The sequence below is a fragment of the Hypanus sabinus genome, chromosome 2 (assembly GCF_030144855.1).
Source record: "Hypanus sabinus isolate sHypSab1 chromosome 2, sHypSab1.hap1, whole genome shotgun sequence".
NCBI classification, from domain to species: Eukaryota; Metazoa; Chordata; class Chondrichthyes; order Myliobatiformes; family Dasyatidae; genus Hypanus; species Hypanus sabinus.
In genome coordinates this window covers 115904996-115925001 of record NC_082707.1, presented here as the reverse complement: position 1 = coordinate 115925001, position 20006 = coordinate 115904996, and the positions used below count along the sequence as shown (strand labels likewise).

General features: G+C 39.7%; 1 protein-coding gene and 1 long non-coding RNA gene across 3 annotated transcripts in view; one reads left to right on the top strand and one right to left on the bottom strand.

The window, feature by feature from the left end:
• The window catches only part of LOC132382609 (transmembrane protein 87A-like), a 57211-nt gene extending 45997 nt beyond the window's left edge, over positions 1-11214 (top strand). Inside the window, exons 14-20 of the mRNA XM_059953008.1 lie at positions 1816-1874; positions 5081-5184; positions 7216-7289; positions 7539-7600; positions 8076-8128; positions 9056-9086; positions 10444-11214. Of these exons, the coding sequence (XP_059808991.1) occupies positions 1816-1874; positions 5081-5184; positions 7216-7289; positions 7539-7600; positions 8076-8128; positions 9056-9086; positions 10444-10485 (425 nt within the window). The 3' untranslated portion in view covers positions 10486-11214. The remainder of the gene's footprint in view (positions 1-1815; positions 1875-5080; positions 5185-7215; positions 7290-7538; positions 7601-8075; positions 8129-9055; positions 9087-10443) is intronic.
• Positions 1-18213, bottom strand: part of LOC132382621 (uncharacterized) — a 98123-nt gene extending 79910 nt beyond the window's left edge. For both annotated transcript variants that reach the window (XR_009508429.1, XR_009508428.1), the window contains exon 1: positions 17185-18213. This is a non-coding gene — a long non-coding RNA (uncharacterized LOC132382621). The remainder of the gene's footprint in view (positions 1-17184) is intronic.
• Positions 18214-20006: the final 1793 nt, after the last annotated feature.

The window sequence follows — 20006 nt, the reverse complement described above, 5'->3', positions numbered from 1 at the left end:
AGAAGGTGCTCAGGAAGGTTAATGGTATGAAGGTGGATTAATCTCCTGGATCTGAAGGAATACACCTTCAGGTTCTGAAGGAAGTAGCTGGAGAGATTGTGGAGCATTAATGATGCTCATTCAAGAATCGGTAAATTCTGACATTGTACCGGATGACTGAAAAATTGCAAATGTCACTCCTGTCTGACTAACCTACTGCAATTCTTTGAGGAAATTACAGGGTAGATAAAGGAGTTGCAGTAGATGTGGTGTACTTGGATTTTCAGAAGACCTTTGACAAGGTGCCGCACATGAAGCTGCTTAGCAAAATAAGAGCCCACGGAATTGTAGGGAAGTTACTAGTGTGGGTGGAGAATTGGCTGGTCAGCAGAAAACAGTGGAAATAAAGGGATTCTATTCTGGCTGGCTGCCGGTTACCAGTGGAGTTCCACAGGGATCGGTGTTGGGACCGCTGCTTTTTATGATGTACGTCAATGATTTGGATTATGGGATTAATGGATTTGTGGCTAAATTTGCTGATGATACAACGATAGATGGAGGAGTGGGTAGTGTTGAGGAAACAGAGCCTGCAGGGTGACTTAGCTAGTTTTGGGGAATGAGAAAAGAAGTGACAAATGAAATACAGTGTTGGAAAGTGTAGGGTCATGCACTTTGATGGGAGAAATAAACAGGTAGACTTATTTAGATGAGGAGAGAATTCAAAATGCAGAGATGCAAAGGGACTTGGGAGTCCTTGTGCAAGATACCCTAAAGGTTAACCTCCAGTTCAGTCATTTGTGAAGAAGGCAAACGCAATGTTGCCATTCATTTCTAGAGATATAGAATATAAGTGCAGGGAAGTGATGTTGAGGATCTTTTAGGCACTTGTGAGACCACACGGAGTATTGTGTGCAGTTTTGGGCTCCTTATTTTGGAAAGGATATACTGACATTGGAGAGGGTTTAGAGAAGACTCACAAGAATGATTCCAGGAATGAAAGGGTTACCATATGAGGAACATCTGGCAGCTTTTGGGCTGTATTCCTTGTTCAGGAGAATGAGGGGCAATCTCATAGAGACATCCCGAATGTTAAAAGGCCTGAACAGATTAGATATGACGAAGGGATGACGAAGGGGATTCTAGGACAAGAGGGCACGACTTCAGGATTGAAGGACATCCATTTAGAACAGAGATACGGAGAAGTTACTGTAGTCAGAAAGTGATAAATCTCTGGAATTTGTTGCCACAAGTGGCTGTAGAGGCCAAGTCATTGGGTACATTTAAGGCAGAGATAGGTTCTTGATTAGTCAGGGCATCAAAGGTTATGGGGTGAAGGCAGGGGAGTGGAGATGACTGGAAGAATTGGATCAGCCCATGATTGAATGGCGAAGTGGACTAGATGGGCCGAATGGCCTACTTTTATTTCTTGTCCTGATTTGGATGTAAATTGTCCTGTGATTGGGCTAGGATTAAATTAGGGGATTGCTGGGTGGTGTGGCTCAAAAGGCCAGAAGGGCCTATTCTGCGCTGTGTCTCAATAAATAAAATAAAGCATCTACAACTTTGTTTTGGGTTATGGGCTGTCTTCATTTGAGTAAATGAATCCTACTGGTATTGCTGATTTACTTAAGAATGGCATGGTACAAACTGAAAGAGGATTGGATATATTATTGTTGCCTTTTTAATTTTATTCACGTTAAAAATTAACTGTGTGTAATCCATTCCCGTTTCTAAGGAGATGCTTGTAAAAGTATTTTGCTAGGGAGATATTGGGACAAGATGTCCTCTTGAAGAATACTTTGTTGATTCACGATGTTCACGGTTCCTTTTCTACAGCGTCAATATTTTTCATCATTTGGACAACAAAGAAATTCCGGCTTGCAGACTGTCAATCGGTAAGTTCTGTAAGCTGTTGTGTATGGGCTTTATGTAGAATGGTTCTGACACTCCTGTCTTGTGCTGTTTTCCTTGAAGGTGCCATCTCCCACCAACTTGGAACAAATGCCCGAGTCGATTCTTTTTATCTCATTTAAATCCACCTCAGGCAGTGCAGCTATGCACTCTTATCAGGGGAGAAGAAGAATTACTTATCCTGGAATTGGAGAGCATAGGAACATAGAAAACCTACAGCACGATACGGGCCCTTCGGCCCACAAAGCTGTGCCAAACATTTCTTCATAACCCTCTATTTTTCTAAGCTCCATCCAGGAGTCTCTTAAAAGACCCTATCGTTTCCACCTCCACTGCTGCCGCCAGCAGCCCATTCCATGTACTCACCATTCTCTGCATTAAAAAAAAACAACTTACCCCTGACATCTCCTCTGTACCTACTCCCAAACACTTTAACACTATTCCCTCTCGTTCTATTCCCTCTGACTATCCACACGATCAATGCCTCTCATTATCTTGTACACCTCCATCAGGTCACCTCTCATCCTCCATTGCTCCAAGGAGGAGAAAGGCGGAGTTCACTCAACCCATTCTCATAAGGCATGCTCCTTGTAAGTTTTCTCTGCACCCTTTCTATGGTTTCTACATTCTTCCTGTATTGAGGCAACCAGAATTGAGCACAGTACTCCAAGTGGGGTCTGATCAGGGTCCTATATTACCTCATTGCAACATTACCTCTCGGCTCTTAAACTCAATCCCACTGTTGATGAAGGCCAATGCACTGTATGCCTTCTTAACCACAGTCAACCTGCGAGACAGCTTTTGAGTGTCCTATGGACTCGGACCCCAAGATCCTTCTGATTCTCCACACTGCCAAGAGTCTTGCTATTAATGCTATATTCTGCCATCATATTTGACCTACCAAAATTAACCACTTCACACTTATCTGGGTTGAACTCCATCTGTTACTTCTCAGCCCAGTTTTGCATCCTATCAATCCTGCTGTAACCTCTGACAGCCCTCCACACTATCCATAACACCCCCAACCTTTGTGTTATCAGCAGATTTACTAACCCATCCCTCCACTTCCTCATTCAGGTCATTTATAAAAATCACTAATAGTAGGGGTCTCAGAACAAATCCCTGAGGCACACCACTGGTCACCAGCCTCCATGCAGAGTCTACAACCACTCTTTGCCTTCCGTGGGCAAGCCAGTTCTGCATCCACAAGGCAATGCTCCCTTGGATCCCATGCCTCCTTACTTTCTCAATAAGCCTTGCATGGGGTATCTTATCAAGTGCCTTGTTAAAATCCATATACACTACATCTACTGCTCTTCCTTCATTAATATGTTTAGTTACAGCCTCAAAAAATTCAATTAGGCTCATAAGGCATGGCCTGCCTTTGAAAAAGCCATGCTGACTATTCCTAATCATATTATACCTCTCCAAATGTTCATAAATCCTGCCTCTCAGGATCTTCTCCATCAACTTACCAACCACTGAAGACTCACTGGTCTATAATTTTCTGGGCTATCCCTACTCCCTTTCTTGAATAAGGGTGCAATGTCCGCAACCCTCCAATCCTCCAGAACCTCTCCAGTCCTCATTGATGATGCAATGCCAGAGGCTCAGCATTCTCCTTCCTCTCTTCCCACAGTAGTCTGGGGTATATCTTGTCTGGTCCCGGTGACTTATCCAACTTAGTGCTTTCCAAAAGCTGCAGCACATTATCTTCCTTAATATCAACATGCTCAAGCTTTTCAGTCCGCTGCAAGTCATCCCTACAATCGCCAAGATCCTTTTCTGGAGTAATACTGAAGTATTCATTAAGTACCTCTGCCATCTCCTCTGGTTCCATACACACTTTTCCACTGTCACACTTGATTGGCATCTTTATTTTAGCTGCTAGTATTAATGCCAAGTCTCCAACATTGTTTGCTATTACCCTTTATGCTCTATATACGTCCCATCACTTCAAAAACAGTTCAGTTACGAAGAGGTCACTTCTATAATGCTGCTCAGCTTTTGGAAAGGACATCAAAATTTTGGCATTTTGGCAATACTGGAGTATTCTTTGCTTTGCATCTTCAGTTCAAAATTATAGTTTGCCGGTTATTAATCATGGATGCATTGTGGCATTGTTAATTATTTCCAGACCAGTTAACTTCTTACCCTATCCTGGTTCAGTCCCATTAAGCTGTCCATTGATTAGACATGGAAGAGGATTAATATCTGTGAATATTGGCTGACTTAATTCATAGTTCATTTGAAAACATTTTGTGTAAGTGATCAGTTATGGAATGAAAGAGGATGAAAAGTTTTGGCTTTTAAATTTGGTTTTCAGTAGATACCCAAAGTTACAGGATTAAAGATGATGATAAAGTAGTTGCCCTACTTCATGAACACACTGCCCTTTGTGGTTCTACTGCAAGAATGTCTCACACCTGTCCATCAAATGCTTGTGCTGTGTCAGCGCTTGTCAATCAGGGCAGCATTTGTGTCCCTACAACTTGTCACAATAAACACGAGTTCAAAAATGAGAAGAATCTGAGGCAGAATCTCCCCTAGTGTATTGCATAACCACAATGCATTCAACATCATCTAAGCTAATTCAATCAACCAACCTTCTGCAAGTAAACATACCCCTTTTCGACTCATTTTAGCAATTTTCTTTTGGAGATTGGAGTAACTTGTGGAAAATCCCAACTACTCCCAATCCCTCCCCCTTGAGGTTGAGATATGAAATGAGGGTTATAGTTGGTGTTTGGGTGCAATTACATTTGAAACGTATTACTCGAAAAAACTTTGTATTTAACCTTAGCCCACTTTTACGGGGCGCTCCTTTATCAAAGCAGTGTGTTATGAGGAGTTCACTGCCAGTGGAAACATCCCCAGGATATTATTTGGTGCCTCTTAACTAATGTGGAATTTCATTCCTGAGAGAAGTTTTTGTTAGCAAAATTTTGTAGTTCAAGCTGGACAAAATGTATTAAAGGTATCTTGCTGCTTTGTATTATGCCCACTCAATCAAAAAATATAATCATGTGACAGTATAGAAACCCAAAGAGCAAAAATTGAAGAGGGCACTTATAAATCAAGGAAAAAGTGTCTGGATCTGTACATGATGCAGCAACTTCAAAAATGATAGTTAAAACTACAGCATGGATGCCATAAACAGCACTGATCCTTCTTTTCCATGTTCCTGTAGGACTGGAGAGAACGGTGGATAGATGATGCATTCTGGCGATTGCTCTTTTCTGTCATCCTGTTGGTCATAATCATCTTGTGGAGGCCATCGGCAAACAACCAAAGGTTTGAGCGTCATTTTTGGCAAACCTTTTCTGAGGGCTTTTGCTCAAGCTGAGGGATAACAATGTTGAGAGTAGAGGTGGCACATGGTATGTAAGAGTGAGTGAATTGTGGCTGGTGTAAGCGGGCACAGTTTGTGCCAACACACAACTTAAGAGGTGGAATATTGCCATAGTACAGAAGAAAAACTCAACCGGAGAATTATCTCCTTTTGTCTGTTGCTAACAGCTGATTATAAAATAATATAAGCAGAAATGTGTGTAACAATGCTATTTTCTTTAACTGGGAAGACAGAAAATTTGATAATTTCGTTCAGTTAATAGCTCATCGCATGGCCAGCTGGAATTCAGCCTGTTGAAAATTCTTTCCTTCACTCGTTATAAAATGTGGGCTGTGGAAACTGAGGAAATATTGATGACCTGTTTGCAAATGTGTGTGTGTGCACCAACAAATACAAAGTGCACGTCCCCACTTGCCCAGAATTGCAGGAGAACGTAGAACAGTACAGCACAGGAACGAGCCCTTTGGCCCACGATATCTATTGATGCTAATTTAACTAGTCCCAGCTGCCTGCAAGTGATCTATATAGGATCTGTCGCTTCCTACTTTTGATTATCTCTTGGCTCATAAAAGTTGCTATCATATCTGCTTCCACCTCATCTTCTGGCAGTGAGTTCCAGAATAACTATTGCTGTTTTTTTTAAAAAAAAACCTTGCCTCACCAATCTCTTTAAATGTCCCCCTCACCTTAAAACTGCCCTCCAGTGTTTAACGTTTTCATCACGTCAGAAGGACTGACTGTTTATGCTATCAATGCTTTTCATTATTATATAAACTATTAGATTTCTCATCAGCCACTCACATTCCAGAGGATACAATCTGAGACAGTCTCTCTTTGTAGTTAATACTCCAATGCAGGCAAGATCCTGGTGAACCTCCCCATCCTTCCTATAATGCAGCATCCAGAACTGCATACAATACTCCAAATGTGGCCTAATCAAAGCTTTATACAATTGTATCATGACTTCTGAACTTTAAAATCAGCAGCCCAGTTGATGAAAGCAACTACCATCTTTACCACCAGATTTGCTTACCTTATGACTTTCATGGAGCTAGGGTTTGCATCCCAAGATCCCTTTGTACATAAATGGTCCAACAGGTTGTCCCATTTATTGTGCCCTTACATGTGACTTCCTAAAGTGCAATGCTTAACACATAGAAGATAGTACAGTACAGTGATGAACAGGCCATTCAACCCATAATGTTGTGCCAATCGATACCAATTTATACTAAATATATCCTCTTTGTGTTCCACTGTATCTCTCTGTTCCCTTCATATTACTGTGTCTGTCTAAAAGCCTCTTAAACTCCACCAAACTGCCTGCTTCCACCGCTATCCCTGGCAACCTACCACTCTCTGCGTAAAACAACTTGCCCTCATGTCACTTTTATTTGACACTTTTACCCTGGGAACCAAGCACTAACTTGTAAATTTTGTAGGTGAGGCACATTGTGCCTAATAAAGCAAGTTTTGTTGGGTACATTGCTATTTTATTTATATTGCAATTACAGAGATAGCTTTAAGCTGCAACTCTTCTATGTGTAAAGACTGTGAGTGGTAAATTTAGTAATGATGATGCGTAAAAGTGGTCTGAATATAAGCTCTCATTTAAAAACTTGTTTCAGTGTATGGCTAAGTACTGTTGCAGAGATATTGTAAAGGCAAGATGATGCAAGTTGGTTTAAGCTTCTATGGTTTTGCTGTAAAAATGCAATGAATATAGAAATGCTCGTATGTTAAACGTTGGCATTTACTTATATAATAGTAATGTGGGCCATGAATTATATGCTCACTTATCTGAGTTGGGTGAGGGACTGCATCTATTTTCCAGGAACTAATTGTGAATCATTTCAGTGTGTCTAAGGAGAGAACCATTTCGAAATGTTTTTAGTGAAAATCTTACATCAACTTGATCTCTAATTCACTAACAATAACACAGGATTCAATGCTAACTCAAGACTTCCTTTTTGTAGGTTTGCCTTCACTCCTCTTGCCGATGATGATTATGACGAAGAAGTTAAGGAGCCAATGCTTAATGAAGCTTTTGGTAGGCTGGATCTGTCAGCTAGCAACTGGGATTTTTAAAAAAGCAACAATTAACTCTGAATTGTGGCAGGGCTGGGAAAAAGTTTTTTACCATTTTACCTTAATTTGTAAAATTATCATTTACTGTTAGCGGTTGGAGTTAAGGGTAATGATTAAAAGAGAGATTGAAAGATTTTATAACTAGAAAAGCCATTGAACAAAGACCTCTTAAAATTGAGAAACATGGTTATGCCTTGTATATTTTCTGCAGAGGGAATGAAGATGCGAGGTACAAAAGCAGAATCTAATGGCACTGCAAAACTAAATAAAGTGGTAAGACAGCAGGAAATCCTTGATTTTTAAATAGGTGGAATGTCTGTAGAGTGAAAGCGTTGTAAATGAAGCATATTGGGGGTTCATTTGTTAAGGTGTATAAAGTCTGGACACTTGATACATTATTTGCCCAGGGTGAATATTGCCCAGATGAGGTGATTTCAGATAAGAGCAGAGCAATTTAACTTTTCTCATGAAGAACTGAAGTGGTGGCCACTGAAATGTTTAAACAGTGTGTGTAGCGAAGAGTCTTATAGCTAACTGCCCTGGTTTGCTTTCCCACTGCTACATTCCATCCTGTGAATCCTGCTACTGCACTCTTCTCTCCCTTGCTCCCCTCCCACAAATTGATGTAGTATTCTCCAGATGTATCCATGACAGGGGGTAGATTTGTGCTTGGAACTGGGAGGGCTATTCTATGAATTGACTTATTAATTAGACTGAAACTCATCAGAGCTGTTGCTGTTGTTGACAGGACGAAGATCTGAAGTGGGTTGAGGAGAATGTCCCATCTTCCATGGCAGATGTGTAAGTGACTTTTCATCAGAGTTGCCTTTCAGCTATTTCAGTGCACTCTGCCCTGCTCACTCCTTAGTCCTGCTCCATCACTCTGAAAGGTCAGTCTGATCTGTCTTGGCTTCACTTTCCAGCCTAACTCCTGCAGCTCTCAAAACTCTCAGGAACCTGTATGTCACATCCTTAAATATATTGAGTGACTCCACCTCCACAGCCTTGAGGGGCAGGTAATTGTAAAGATGATGACCCTCTGATGGAAAAAGAACTCCATCTCCATCCTGAATGAACAAATCCTGGTTCTGAAAATCTACCCTTGGCACCAGTTTCCCCGTGAAGGAGAAATGTTTTTCACCGCTTCCACACTCCCATAGAGTCATGTTTCAGTAAGATCATTTCATTCTTCTAAACACTGATATATAGTCCAGGTGAGACAAAACTGTACACAATACTCCAAGTCTGATCTCGCTAAATCTCTGTATGTAATTAGCAAAGCTTCCCGATTTCAATACTTGATTTGCCATGCATTTGAAGGCACAATAGAATGACCTGTGGGAACTTTTGCATTCAAAACTGATAGATAATCCAAGTGATTTACATGGAGCAAATGCGGAGTAAAACATCCTTTAGCCAAGTCACTGTGACAAGTGTTTTTTTTACAATACTTTCTGCTTTCAATATTTATTGCCCAACAACTGCTATGCAGGGACAGGCTGCTGGGATGCAAAGCAACATTGAAATTGGATCTGGAGCTTAGAGTGCTTCTGGTTTTCCATCTGATCACCATTCTCAAGTTCACAAAATCTGAAGAAAAAATGCATAAAACCCAGTTGACTGGAACGGTTTCTCTGCACTTGGCAAGCAAGTGATGCTGGAGTATGTGACAATCAGTACATGGTATTACTGTTCATCAATAACTAAAATCTTGCTTCTTCCTTTCAGAGCTCTTCCTGCCCTCCTGGACTCAGATGAGGTAATTCAGTTTAAAGAAAATATTGTGCTAAGAAGCCTTTGCTAATATACATATGATGTGTTGGCTTGTGTGTGTGGAGAGCGGACATGTGGGTTGATGTCTGTGTGTGGGCATAGAGAACAGGCTGGGAACAGGAAATTGGCATGCATGCACTGATGTTGGCACGCATGTAGGAAGTGGGGATTTGCCATTTTGGAGGCCTTACTCTGCCTGAAAATTGCTCACTCCACGTTTTGTGGTCTTTGATGTTTAATTTTGATGCTCAGTGGATGAATGCTGCTCTTTAAAAGAGCAGCCAGAATCCGTTGCGTGCCCAATTTTCATTAAACAAAATTACGTAGCAGCAGTGAGAACTCTTGGAATGTAATTTACAATCTTATAAAAAGCAGTTTCCCAGCTACCTCTACCCACCCCACCCTACCCAACTCCAGCTCTAGCTCCGGCTCCATAATACCCAACCCTGGCTGTGCTCTAGAACTACCATCACTCCGGGTGAGCTGAGCAGGATGGTGTTTAACTTTCAAATTGTACAGATCATGGAGTGAATCTCTTGCAGTAGCCCTTCATTGATCCTCAGCTGGTCCTGCAGCTACAGGGAATGGGTTCTAAGCAACTAGTGCTCGTCGGATGGAAACAAGATTGAAAAAGATAAGCTTGCAATACAGATAGAGAGGTCAGGACAAATTGAACAAGGCAGATGTCCTTTCCCCGGTGTGTCCTCTTGGTTAGACATGGTTTCTGTGTCTCATGTTTGCTGAAGCAGAAGTTATGACCAAAGGATCTCCTTTACTTGGAGTAACAGGCAAATGGTAGTCCCTACCCAGTACTTTCCAATGGGTCAACAACATCCTGCTTAATCAATGCAGAAGTCCTGGTTCGTGCACACTTCTGTGACCAAATAGCAAATGTCAGAAGTCAGGCCAGGTGCTGATATCCTGGCAAGGCCTTGATCCAGGTGTGGGACAAATTCCATAATGACAGATTCGGATGAAAAGGCTGAATCAACATGGTGATCTGTGTTACAGAGTTGATAATGAGTGATCCATTTAAAATTATCACTGCAATGAAGGAGGGACTTTAACAGGGTTTTGTTATATGTACAAATGTTGGTATAATGAATTTTCGTCAACAGAATCGCTGAGGCACAAACCATTTCACCGTTTAAGGGATAAGTATTGATAAATATGTAAATATTTTAAACAAGGGAAGATGCCAGGCCACGGGAAGAGAATTGGGGAGCAAGATTAATTTTGGACGACTGGGGGAGAGGTCTAGCATATACTGCTGCACTCCTACCTTCAGCATTCTAAACTTCTGATAACTTAGAAATAAAACTGTTAATTTCTCTGTTTTGCAGGAAATTATGACTACAAAATTTGAGATTTCGAAAATGGAATGAAAATGGAACGAAAACACTACTCTTGTATTTGAAGCAATAGCTATTGAGAGTACACCTTCAGTCTGCACAAAGGCACTGGAATTGTACAATGTCACATAATTTCAGTAGGGTTGGGTGGGTGGAAGAGTGTATTTTATATGTTGCTGAAGTTACATTCTGAATTTTGTTTTTAAAACCAAGTAAGTTATTTTGCACGTACTTGCCATAGATTTGGATGGGCTTATACTTTTTTTGGGGGTAAATCTAAGCTGCTCTACTATAACTGTTCTTAACAAAGCTGGTCCACAAAGGGTAGGGCAAAAGTTGCCCTGTTGCCCTTCCTCGTTCCCTTATAATCCATCCTGCCAAATGAAGTGGAAAAGCTGTCTTTGTATTCCAATATTCTTCTAGCCTGCAACATGAAGGCATGGTACTTGTGGTGTTCTGCAGCCACTTGTCAACTGTAGCTCTCAAGTGGGTGGGTTTCCATTGCCCATATTATATGAGATTGTTCCTCCCTGAATTTATTTTGTGCACAATGTCTGGAGAAGGGGTGAGCTTTCTAGACACTGGACTGTAAGTTACCGATTGCTAGCTGTGCTGGCACCTTGAACAGTTATTCCAATTTCATTAGGAATGGTGTTAAAATGAAGTTTTGTAAACTTGGTTTGAAAGGGTTTAGTAAAACTATCAACGGAGCTTTATTGTGATCTTGTTTCAGATTAAATAAAAAATAGGCTTTAAGTTCTACATCTTGATTTATAGTGCCCGTGCAGATTTTTATAGTTAAGGACAAAATCAAGCTGTTGTATTTTGTTCTGTTGAACCTTCATGTTCAATTCTGAGGATATACTGCTGTGTTTTTAATGAGTATGACACCAAATTCCATATATTCAAGATTGAAGACCATAGGTGATAAAGGCAGTCAACACTTGGCGCAAAGGCAAGAGTAAAACTGCCAAAACAGTAGGTCCAGCAATGTCTGTGTAAGGGTGGGGGGAAGGATTGTTGATGTTTCAAGTCAGGTCCTGAAAACTGAGAATCCTAGGAAAGGGGTAAAAGTAGGAAACTTCCCTGGGGTATGGGGGTAGTTACAGTATATGATCTTCTCACAATGCTGCACTTATTACCCCTTATTGGAAATTTGCTTCTCATACAATAACTGTTCATCTCTACACCTTATTTTCTTTAATTTTTTTCATCCTTTGTCTGAAGTGTAGAAGTACTTGTCAGAAGTACAATAGTTGCCTTCAAACTCGTTTTCCTCTGACATTGAATCACTTCAGCAGTGGATGGCCCTGCAAGTCAGGGGTGCTGAGGCACAAGGCAGCAACCTCTGTGTGACTCAGCTCAATATTCTCAAATATCTGCTCTGATGTCCAACAATGAATCAAACCAAGTAACATATTAGTCCTGAATCTTCTCTTTTTGCATCCACTTTACGCAGGATTCTTCTCCTACTCTTAGTTTAAAATGTTATCTTTCACATTTCCTTACAACTTGGAAGGCTGTTTGGCCCATTGAGTCTGTCTTTGAGCTGTCATATCATTTCCATTGCCCCACTTCTTTCCTGTAATTTGTTCTTTCTCGCCTGTCCATTAACCTGTTCAATCCCTCCAACTCTTAATACTCCTGCCTTGTTTAATAAGTAATTTAGTGGCCAGTTAGCTTGCCATCTTAATGTCTTTTGATGTGGAAGTGGGGTGATGTATTTATAGGGAGAATGTATAAACTTTACTGACAACACTGGAGGTCAGAATCAAACCAAGACCAAAAAAATCTCTGAGGCAACATTGCTAACTGCTGCACCGTTATCTGTGAGAATCTCCAGCCTGATGCTGTATGGTCAATATCAACCTGTTTGTTTCTTGCACATTTTTTTTTAATCATTCTGAGTCATTTTGCAAAATGAGATGTCATTGCTAAGTTTACTATGATTTCTTGAAGCATTATTAGAACTTTATATCCTACTTCTAAGTTGCTCCTCTCTCAACTACAAGCCATACTCTACAACTTGTTGCTGAATCCTCTTGCCTTTCCAGCATTTGAAGCCTCTACTTTTTTGTCATGTTTCCCTGCTTCAGTACATTCCTGGAATGTTTTCACCTTTGATTAATTCTGTGATTACCTTTTGAAGATTGTTATTGAAGTTGTCTGTAAGTAACGTGTTCTAAATATTAACCACTCATTTTTATTAAAGAAAACAAAGATCCCTTAACAAAACCAGGAGTAAGCAACTTTTCCCATCGCGTCTGCTGTAAGACCTGCAATGGATCCATGGGCACTAAAATTTGGTTTTGATGACTTATATAATTTTAGTGGAAAGATACTTTCAAGAGAATCTATGCCTAGCAATTTGATCAACTTGAGTTTCCAAGAGATACAAACAGTGACAAAGTACAATTATATAGTGCCTTTAACATAGCAAAATGCCTTTGCGTATTTTACATAATATAAAAGCAAATTGAACACTGATCTACAATAGCCATTGGGGTATATAATCAAAGTTCAAGCCAGAGGTAATTTTAAGGAGCATCTTAAGAAAAGTGTGATTAATGAGTTTAGTGTTGGTGGGTAGATAAGATGGGTCTTTTGAGAAGAAGGTCACAGCAACTAAGTGCATGTGTGGTGGGGTGGTTATTATCTATGATTCTCAAGGTCAATAAATAAACACAAGAAACAATTAGTATTATTTTAATTGTGCAGAAGAACAGTTTTAGCATCTGCATCTCTTGCGCAGCACAAAATTAATATGCTAGAGATCGGTGCCATATTTTTTAAATCTTTAGAGATTCTGCTTTAATTAGATACAAGACAATTTCAACTCTTTATACTGTATTGTTGTCAATTACTTTCAAGTACTCCGGAAGTAGCTTAAGTTGGTTTTTTAACAGAGATACCCATAATAGGTACAGCAGCACTTCCATTCAAATTTCCTTCATGTTCCTTTCTTTGAATCAGCTCATTTCTTTAAATGAGCAAGTTTTTACTTAAATGTGCAATATAAACACTAGCAAAGGGGGAGGTTAGGCACATCAATGCATCACTAGCACTCATCAGCAGTAGCTAATTTTTTTTTTATGTGTTCTTGTGATTTTTATGACTGTGGCACAAAAGAGTAGAACCCTTTTCTATCTACTGTATTAGCTTTTTGGTGTACTACAGGTAGCCTGCCTACGTCTATCATGGGGATCCACATGTGTTTTCTGTGTAATTACATTTTCTGAGATGTTCTGAATTAGTTTTGCATGGAGTAAAAAAATGTGGTAACACACATCTTAAGATTCCCACTGCAAGTGTGTCAAAAGATACATAAGGGGACACTTCAACATATTTCTATCAGATTTCTGAAAGAGCTATCCATTTAGTACTAAAGCCTGATTTTTCCCCAAACTCTTGCAGTCTGTTTTACATTAATATCAGCTCTTGCATGTGAACCCATCTTTGTTGCATAAAATGAACAATAGATCATCTCAGCTTTGTTAATTCACTCATAAGGATTAGATCCCGGTTGATCTTTATGTTTACTTCATTTGTCCTGCTTGTTCCATAGGTGCGATGTATTTTCCTAATAAAAATCTTATCCTGATCTCTAAAATGTTAAATGCACCTACTTCATATTGCCACTCTTCCTAGCCAGTCCGTTGGGATAGAAGGTGGTTTGTTCCACTCTGGTTTTGAGTTAACCAAGGCAAATGTGTGAACCCCAGACTCTTTCACAAATAGGGCAGGGATTGTCATAGATAAGTAGCTGAGCAGTTTGCAAGGAGATGTTTCTTCCATTGGTACTGGACTGAAAGTTCTCCAGCCACCCTAGATGTCCCTTTACTTTGAGCAACTTGAACCAGATGTCCACATTTCTAAAGTTCTGAGCATTCTCTAAAATATTTTCTTCTGATCATTTGCGAATCTCATCCTATTACAATGTCAGTTTCAACAATTTAAAGAGATTCTTGAATGTTGTCATAATTCATTAGGAAAACATTTCCAGATTTCACATTTAGGGTGTAACCTCCAATGAGAAATAATTATATTGGCTAAGTTTATATTTATCATGAATAGGAGGCAGAGATGAGCAACAAATAGATGTAACAGAAGATAGTTATGCAGATAGTGGATTGTGGTTGTATTTATAGATCTGTAATCCATAAATATTTAATGTATTCAAGATAAATTTTCTCGTATTCTTTAAACAAAAAAAAAGTATCAGATATGGTTCCCTCTAACAGTTGTATTGAAAAAAACATCCGGTAAGATGGCAGCGCGCTCAGATGCAGCAGCTTCAATGGAGCCAACCAAAGGTGTTGTTGACTTTAAACATTTTTTATAATCACAAGACCCTGCTGGATATTAAGAACTTAAAAGTACTGCTGGTCTACCCCATCAGTGAGCTGCTCGTTGGCAAAGAAACTGAAGGAGTCTGACTTGGTGTTGATTGTGTTGCTGCCTGCATCAGACAAGCATTGGAAGAGTTGGTACGTGAAGGTGGTGTAGAGCGTAACAACGTGATCATCTTGGTCACTATTCTTGTGATCACAAGACGCCATTGGACATTATTAATGTGGAATGCTGCAAGTCCATTTCGCTGGTTCATTGGCAGACAGTGGGGAAGGTGTGTGGCCTTGGTTGTAGTGAGGACTGGGCCTCGAGCCATGGTGTCACCTGCTTACAGCAGGCCAGGAAAGGGGTATTGAAGTGGGTGTGCTCCACCAAAGGTGTGGCACAGCCAGAGTCAATGCTACCCATTCCGCCCCACCCCTGTATTTGCTAGGCAGAAGACAAGCCATATGTTCAACTGCCCACTGCTGCAGCATTCATCAACTCAGGGACTTCGACTATATTTTTCTCTCTGTGACTATATTCACTGCTAGCTTATATGTGCTTCCTATCTTACATGTGCTTTGTGTGCCTTGTGCTGTGTGTAACTGTTGCTAATGTGTTTTGCACCTTGACCTCGAGGCAACACTATTTTGTTTGGCTGTGAATTTGAGCTACATGTTTTGGGTTGTTAAGGAAAATAGAGCTTGGTTCTAGTGGTCTTTCTACCATCCAATAGTCATACAATAAATAAGTTGTACCAGACAGTGTTGAGACAAACCTGATTGGCAAGGATGGTGTGTTTTTTTTTGCGATTGTACTTTCTTGAATATTTGCTTGAAACTTGAAGTCAAAATCCAGTTTTCAGTACTTGCATTTCAAACCTCATCACCTTTGTGATGACCAAAGTAAAATTTAAAAAATGTTTAACTTGTACCAGTAAGGGAGGGAAACAAGCTTCTGAAATAAAATATTCAGAACCTATGTGTTTGTGCTGAGTTGTTAACAAGTACATAGCTTTTAATTGCTTTGAACTATCAACATACATGGATAGTTTTGTGGGATGGTAATGCAGAGCTTTGAGGCAGGGAAATGATGGGTTGAAAATTACATAATTTTGCAACACAGACAAAATGCTAGAGGAACTCAGCAAGTCAGGCAGAATCTATGGAAGGCAATAAACAGTCAACGTTTCAGGCCAGTACCCTTCATCAGGACTGGAAAGGACCTGAAACATTAACAGTTTAACACCACTCCATGCTGCATGACTTGTTGGATTCCTCCAGCATTTTTGTGTGCGTTGCTCAAAACATCCAGCATTTACAGAGTTTTGTGTCCACGTAATTCCGCAATGGTGGATAATGCACCCATCTGTTCTAACCCGCTAGTAGTATCTTTCACTTTTTCTGGGACACAGTTCTGTTCATGAAATCTTGCATAATACAGGGACTTTGTTTCTAATGCTTAAAAGTGACATTATAGTTGAAGTTGCAAATTGGTCTTTATTCATTCATGGGCTGTAGTTATCACTGGCAAGGCAGTTTTTATTGAGTATTTGTAATTGACATTGGGATAATAGCGGTGAACCATGAAGTATAATTGTGATTCAACTAAGTATTTATTTACAGTCACTTCTGCTGGCAATTGTTCCACATAGCTTGAACTAGTTAGGAAAGCAGAAGTAAAAAACTAGACTTGGCACATTTAATTCTGGGCCCATAACAGGTTAATGCCAAAGGATACAGAAGGACAAAATTGGCCAAGGTTCCTACTTTCAGTTAACTGCTGGGTAAATGTGGACACCAAATAGGGGTGGATTCTGATGCTGATCACAATTAACATAATTAATCTAGGGTACTGGATGGAAAGTGATGGGTGACCAGTGTTCATGGAATGCATTCTGAATGGGGGTAAAAATTAAGATAGTTCAAACCATCTGTTTGTATTCTCCAGCTTCAATTCCAATTTGAATATCTTACAGCAAATTACTGTGTTCTGTTTAGTGAGGTGGCTGATGCAATTTTTATGTGAAGTTTCTGTTTTGGCTGGAAATTGTTTTCTTGGTCACAGGCATGAATAATGTAATTATTGAGTAAGTGATGTGGTTGGATGGTGGAAGTGAATTAACTCTATACAGTTATAAAATCGATATGTGATGGAAGAAGATTAACCATTCAGGGATGGGAAATAAGTTTTGGTAGACTCTACTTTTGCACTTTCAAACTTAAAAAGTGATTGAAATTTAGGTATGAAATTTTTATTGGATGTAAACAGGGCTATTGGGTCAAATGACCTTCTTGTCTGAGAATGTTTCATCAAAATTACCACAGCCACACTGAAAGTTGGAAAAAAAGGAGTGTAGTTTTCTTGCACAGGTGTAAAAGAACTCTGACAATGGTTTACCTCGGTGTTTAGTTCAACGAAGACAGGATCGCAGTAAGATTAACCGTTTACTGTTCACTCTTCCACATTAACGTATGGTGAAAACTGTTGATAAAACAATACAAAATATATACAGTATTTGTTTCCTTCTTGATATCACATTTACATCATAAATACATGCAAAAGTAAAACTACAACAACTACATTACATTAAGGTGCAACATAGTCAGAATCTACCTACGCCATTGACTGCTTTAAATACACTTCAACACAAACTATCTGCAACTCTTTAAATAACAAAAACATAAACCTTATCAACCGTCATTAGTGTTAACAGAATCAGCGTTAACATTTTTAATTCAACATATCGATTATCTCATGAACTTACGGCGTTGCTTCGCGCTGATCCCCTCCTTCCCGTTTCTCCAAACCGGTATTTTCCCACAAGGCGCGGCGAAACCGGGCATGGCGTCATCGCAAGCCGCGCTTTATCACAGACAACGACACCAATCTTAACTAGAAAACGATAACAAACGAATTACTAAAGCGAAAATATTATAAACTAAACAAATGCCGTAAAGGCAACACAAGGAGGTTTTATTATTTAAGGAGAGCAGGAAGCTAACAATCAAAATAGGGCTGGGTGATTCAAAGTCATTCTTATCAGAATCAGGTTTGTTATCATTGGCAAACGTCAAATTTGCTGTTCTGCAACAGCATTATAGTGCATGTAGGAGCCATTAATCTACTTTGTCTAGATTGTATTTTGCGTTGCATATTTACCATGGGTTATGGTCACGGGTGGCAGAAGTAAATGAGTGTAGTCACATTTTCACCCTTTGTACACCCTTTGTTTTTAGTCAGTCAGGGAATGATTTTTTTTGTTGACCGCTGTATCACTAATTTGGTTATGCTAACTTAGCTTATTTCATTTGTTACGCTTATTTCACTATCTCTATGCTACTTTTGTTATTTTTTTATCATTATACTGTATAAGATCATTTGTTTTTGCTGGTTTTGTAATAAAGGATTGCATGTACTTTTTTTGACTTGGAACTCAGTTATTTGGAAGTGCATCATGGAGTGTCGAATCCTTCACTCAGTATCTCAGCAGTTTTAGGTTTGTTTTTTTTAAGTAACTACTACATTTTGTCAACAAAAGAAGTTATATCAAACAAACACGTTTAAGGCAAAGGATTGCAAGGGACCTGTTGATGAACCCGGAGCTGCTTCTCTAGGACTATCTGCAATCTTATGTTGACTCATGCTGTGTATTTGTGGTTTGAACATAGTTTTGAATGGTTAGCACTGCCCATCCATTAGAGACCATTGCTGGATTGTGTGAGGGTTCATTGCTTTGTTTAATTGAAATGTTGAAATATTCTTCCTGTTGCAGACATTTAATTGAATGGTGTTTGCTTGGTCTGGTTCAGTGTTGAGGATGTGCAGACAGTTTGTCATCTATGTTTATTGAACAGAATATTGTTGGTGTATTGCTCAAGTGTGCTGCAAACCAACAAAGTTAATTGAGAGTTGCACAATGAGGAGAAAGTAACAAGTGAATCAAAGCATGGAACTGACGTCAGCGACCTAAAGTCGGACTGGCAAAGAGAAATTAACCTTTCTATCAAAGCTTTGGTGAGTAGAGTGGAATGTCTTCAAAAGAAGTATAAGACAATTGTGAACTAAGTTAAAGGCTTAATACCATCAATTAACGGTCCTATGAAAAAGGAAAATAACTTATAAGTGCAATCTCATTTTGAAAACTAATTTGTGAAGTTGTTGCTTAGCAACATCAAATATTAATGTCATTACTTCCCAAGGATGAACAGAAAAACAGAATGAATGTTTTTCAAGCATTGATAGCTATAGCAGTGCATTCAGATGTTGTGAAAGAATGGTTGACTCAAACATGTTACAGTGAAGGTCATGTTGCTGCAGTGAGTGAAAATAGGCATCATCTTCCAACAGGCGATGCTTCTCAAACTTCAAGACATGTTTTGACTATGCAGATGACCCTCAAGATGATGTGAAACCAAACGACAGTGTGCAAAATGAAGCTGCTGCAGGAAGAGAAGCTTCTGTATCTAATACCTCCTCTGCACATGATTTTTTTAAAAAGGCTGATTTAGGGGCATTAATGGCATTTCAATTATCAAAGGACAAGCATGTGCCGCAGGAGCAAGAGGAATGATTAATTGCTATGGAATTATGGAGAAGAAAGGAACAGCTGAAGCTGGAAAAAATTGCCGCACATATGGCTAAAGTTTGGGAATGTGGCGTCTGCTAAAAGTGTTCCAGCAGGACAGTCCTATAGTGTGAGTTCCTATATTGAAAAGGCCCAAAGGAACACAAAAATACTCAGCTCTATGTAAGAAAGAGCTCAGCTGGGATGACACTATACCAACATCAGTTGACATAGGTGGACAAGCTGTCTGAAAGAACTCTGCCAGTTGGAAGACCTCAAGGTTGTTAGATGTTTGAAGCCTCTGGATTTTGAAGAAGTTATTGCTGCACAGATACACTATAGATAAAAGTGAAGACAGCTGTGAAGCAGTAACCTACCTATTGTTGCACAACGTGTGAGTAGTGCTTTGTGCTTTTATCATGGGGAAATCTATGGTAGCTCTGTTGAAATCAGTTTCTATCCCTCATATGGAGCTCATGCTGCTATGATAGTAAGCTGTATGGACACTCGTGGAGGAAGGAGTTATGCATTCAGCCTCATGACTCAGTTTTTTGGACTGATAACACTTTTGTGCTAAAGTACATCAAGAATGAAACATGGGCATCAGGGCTTTAGTATCTTCAACCCGAGAGGGAATGGCCTCTGAATCCTGATT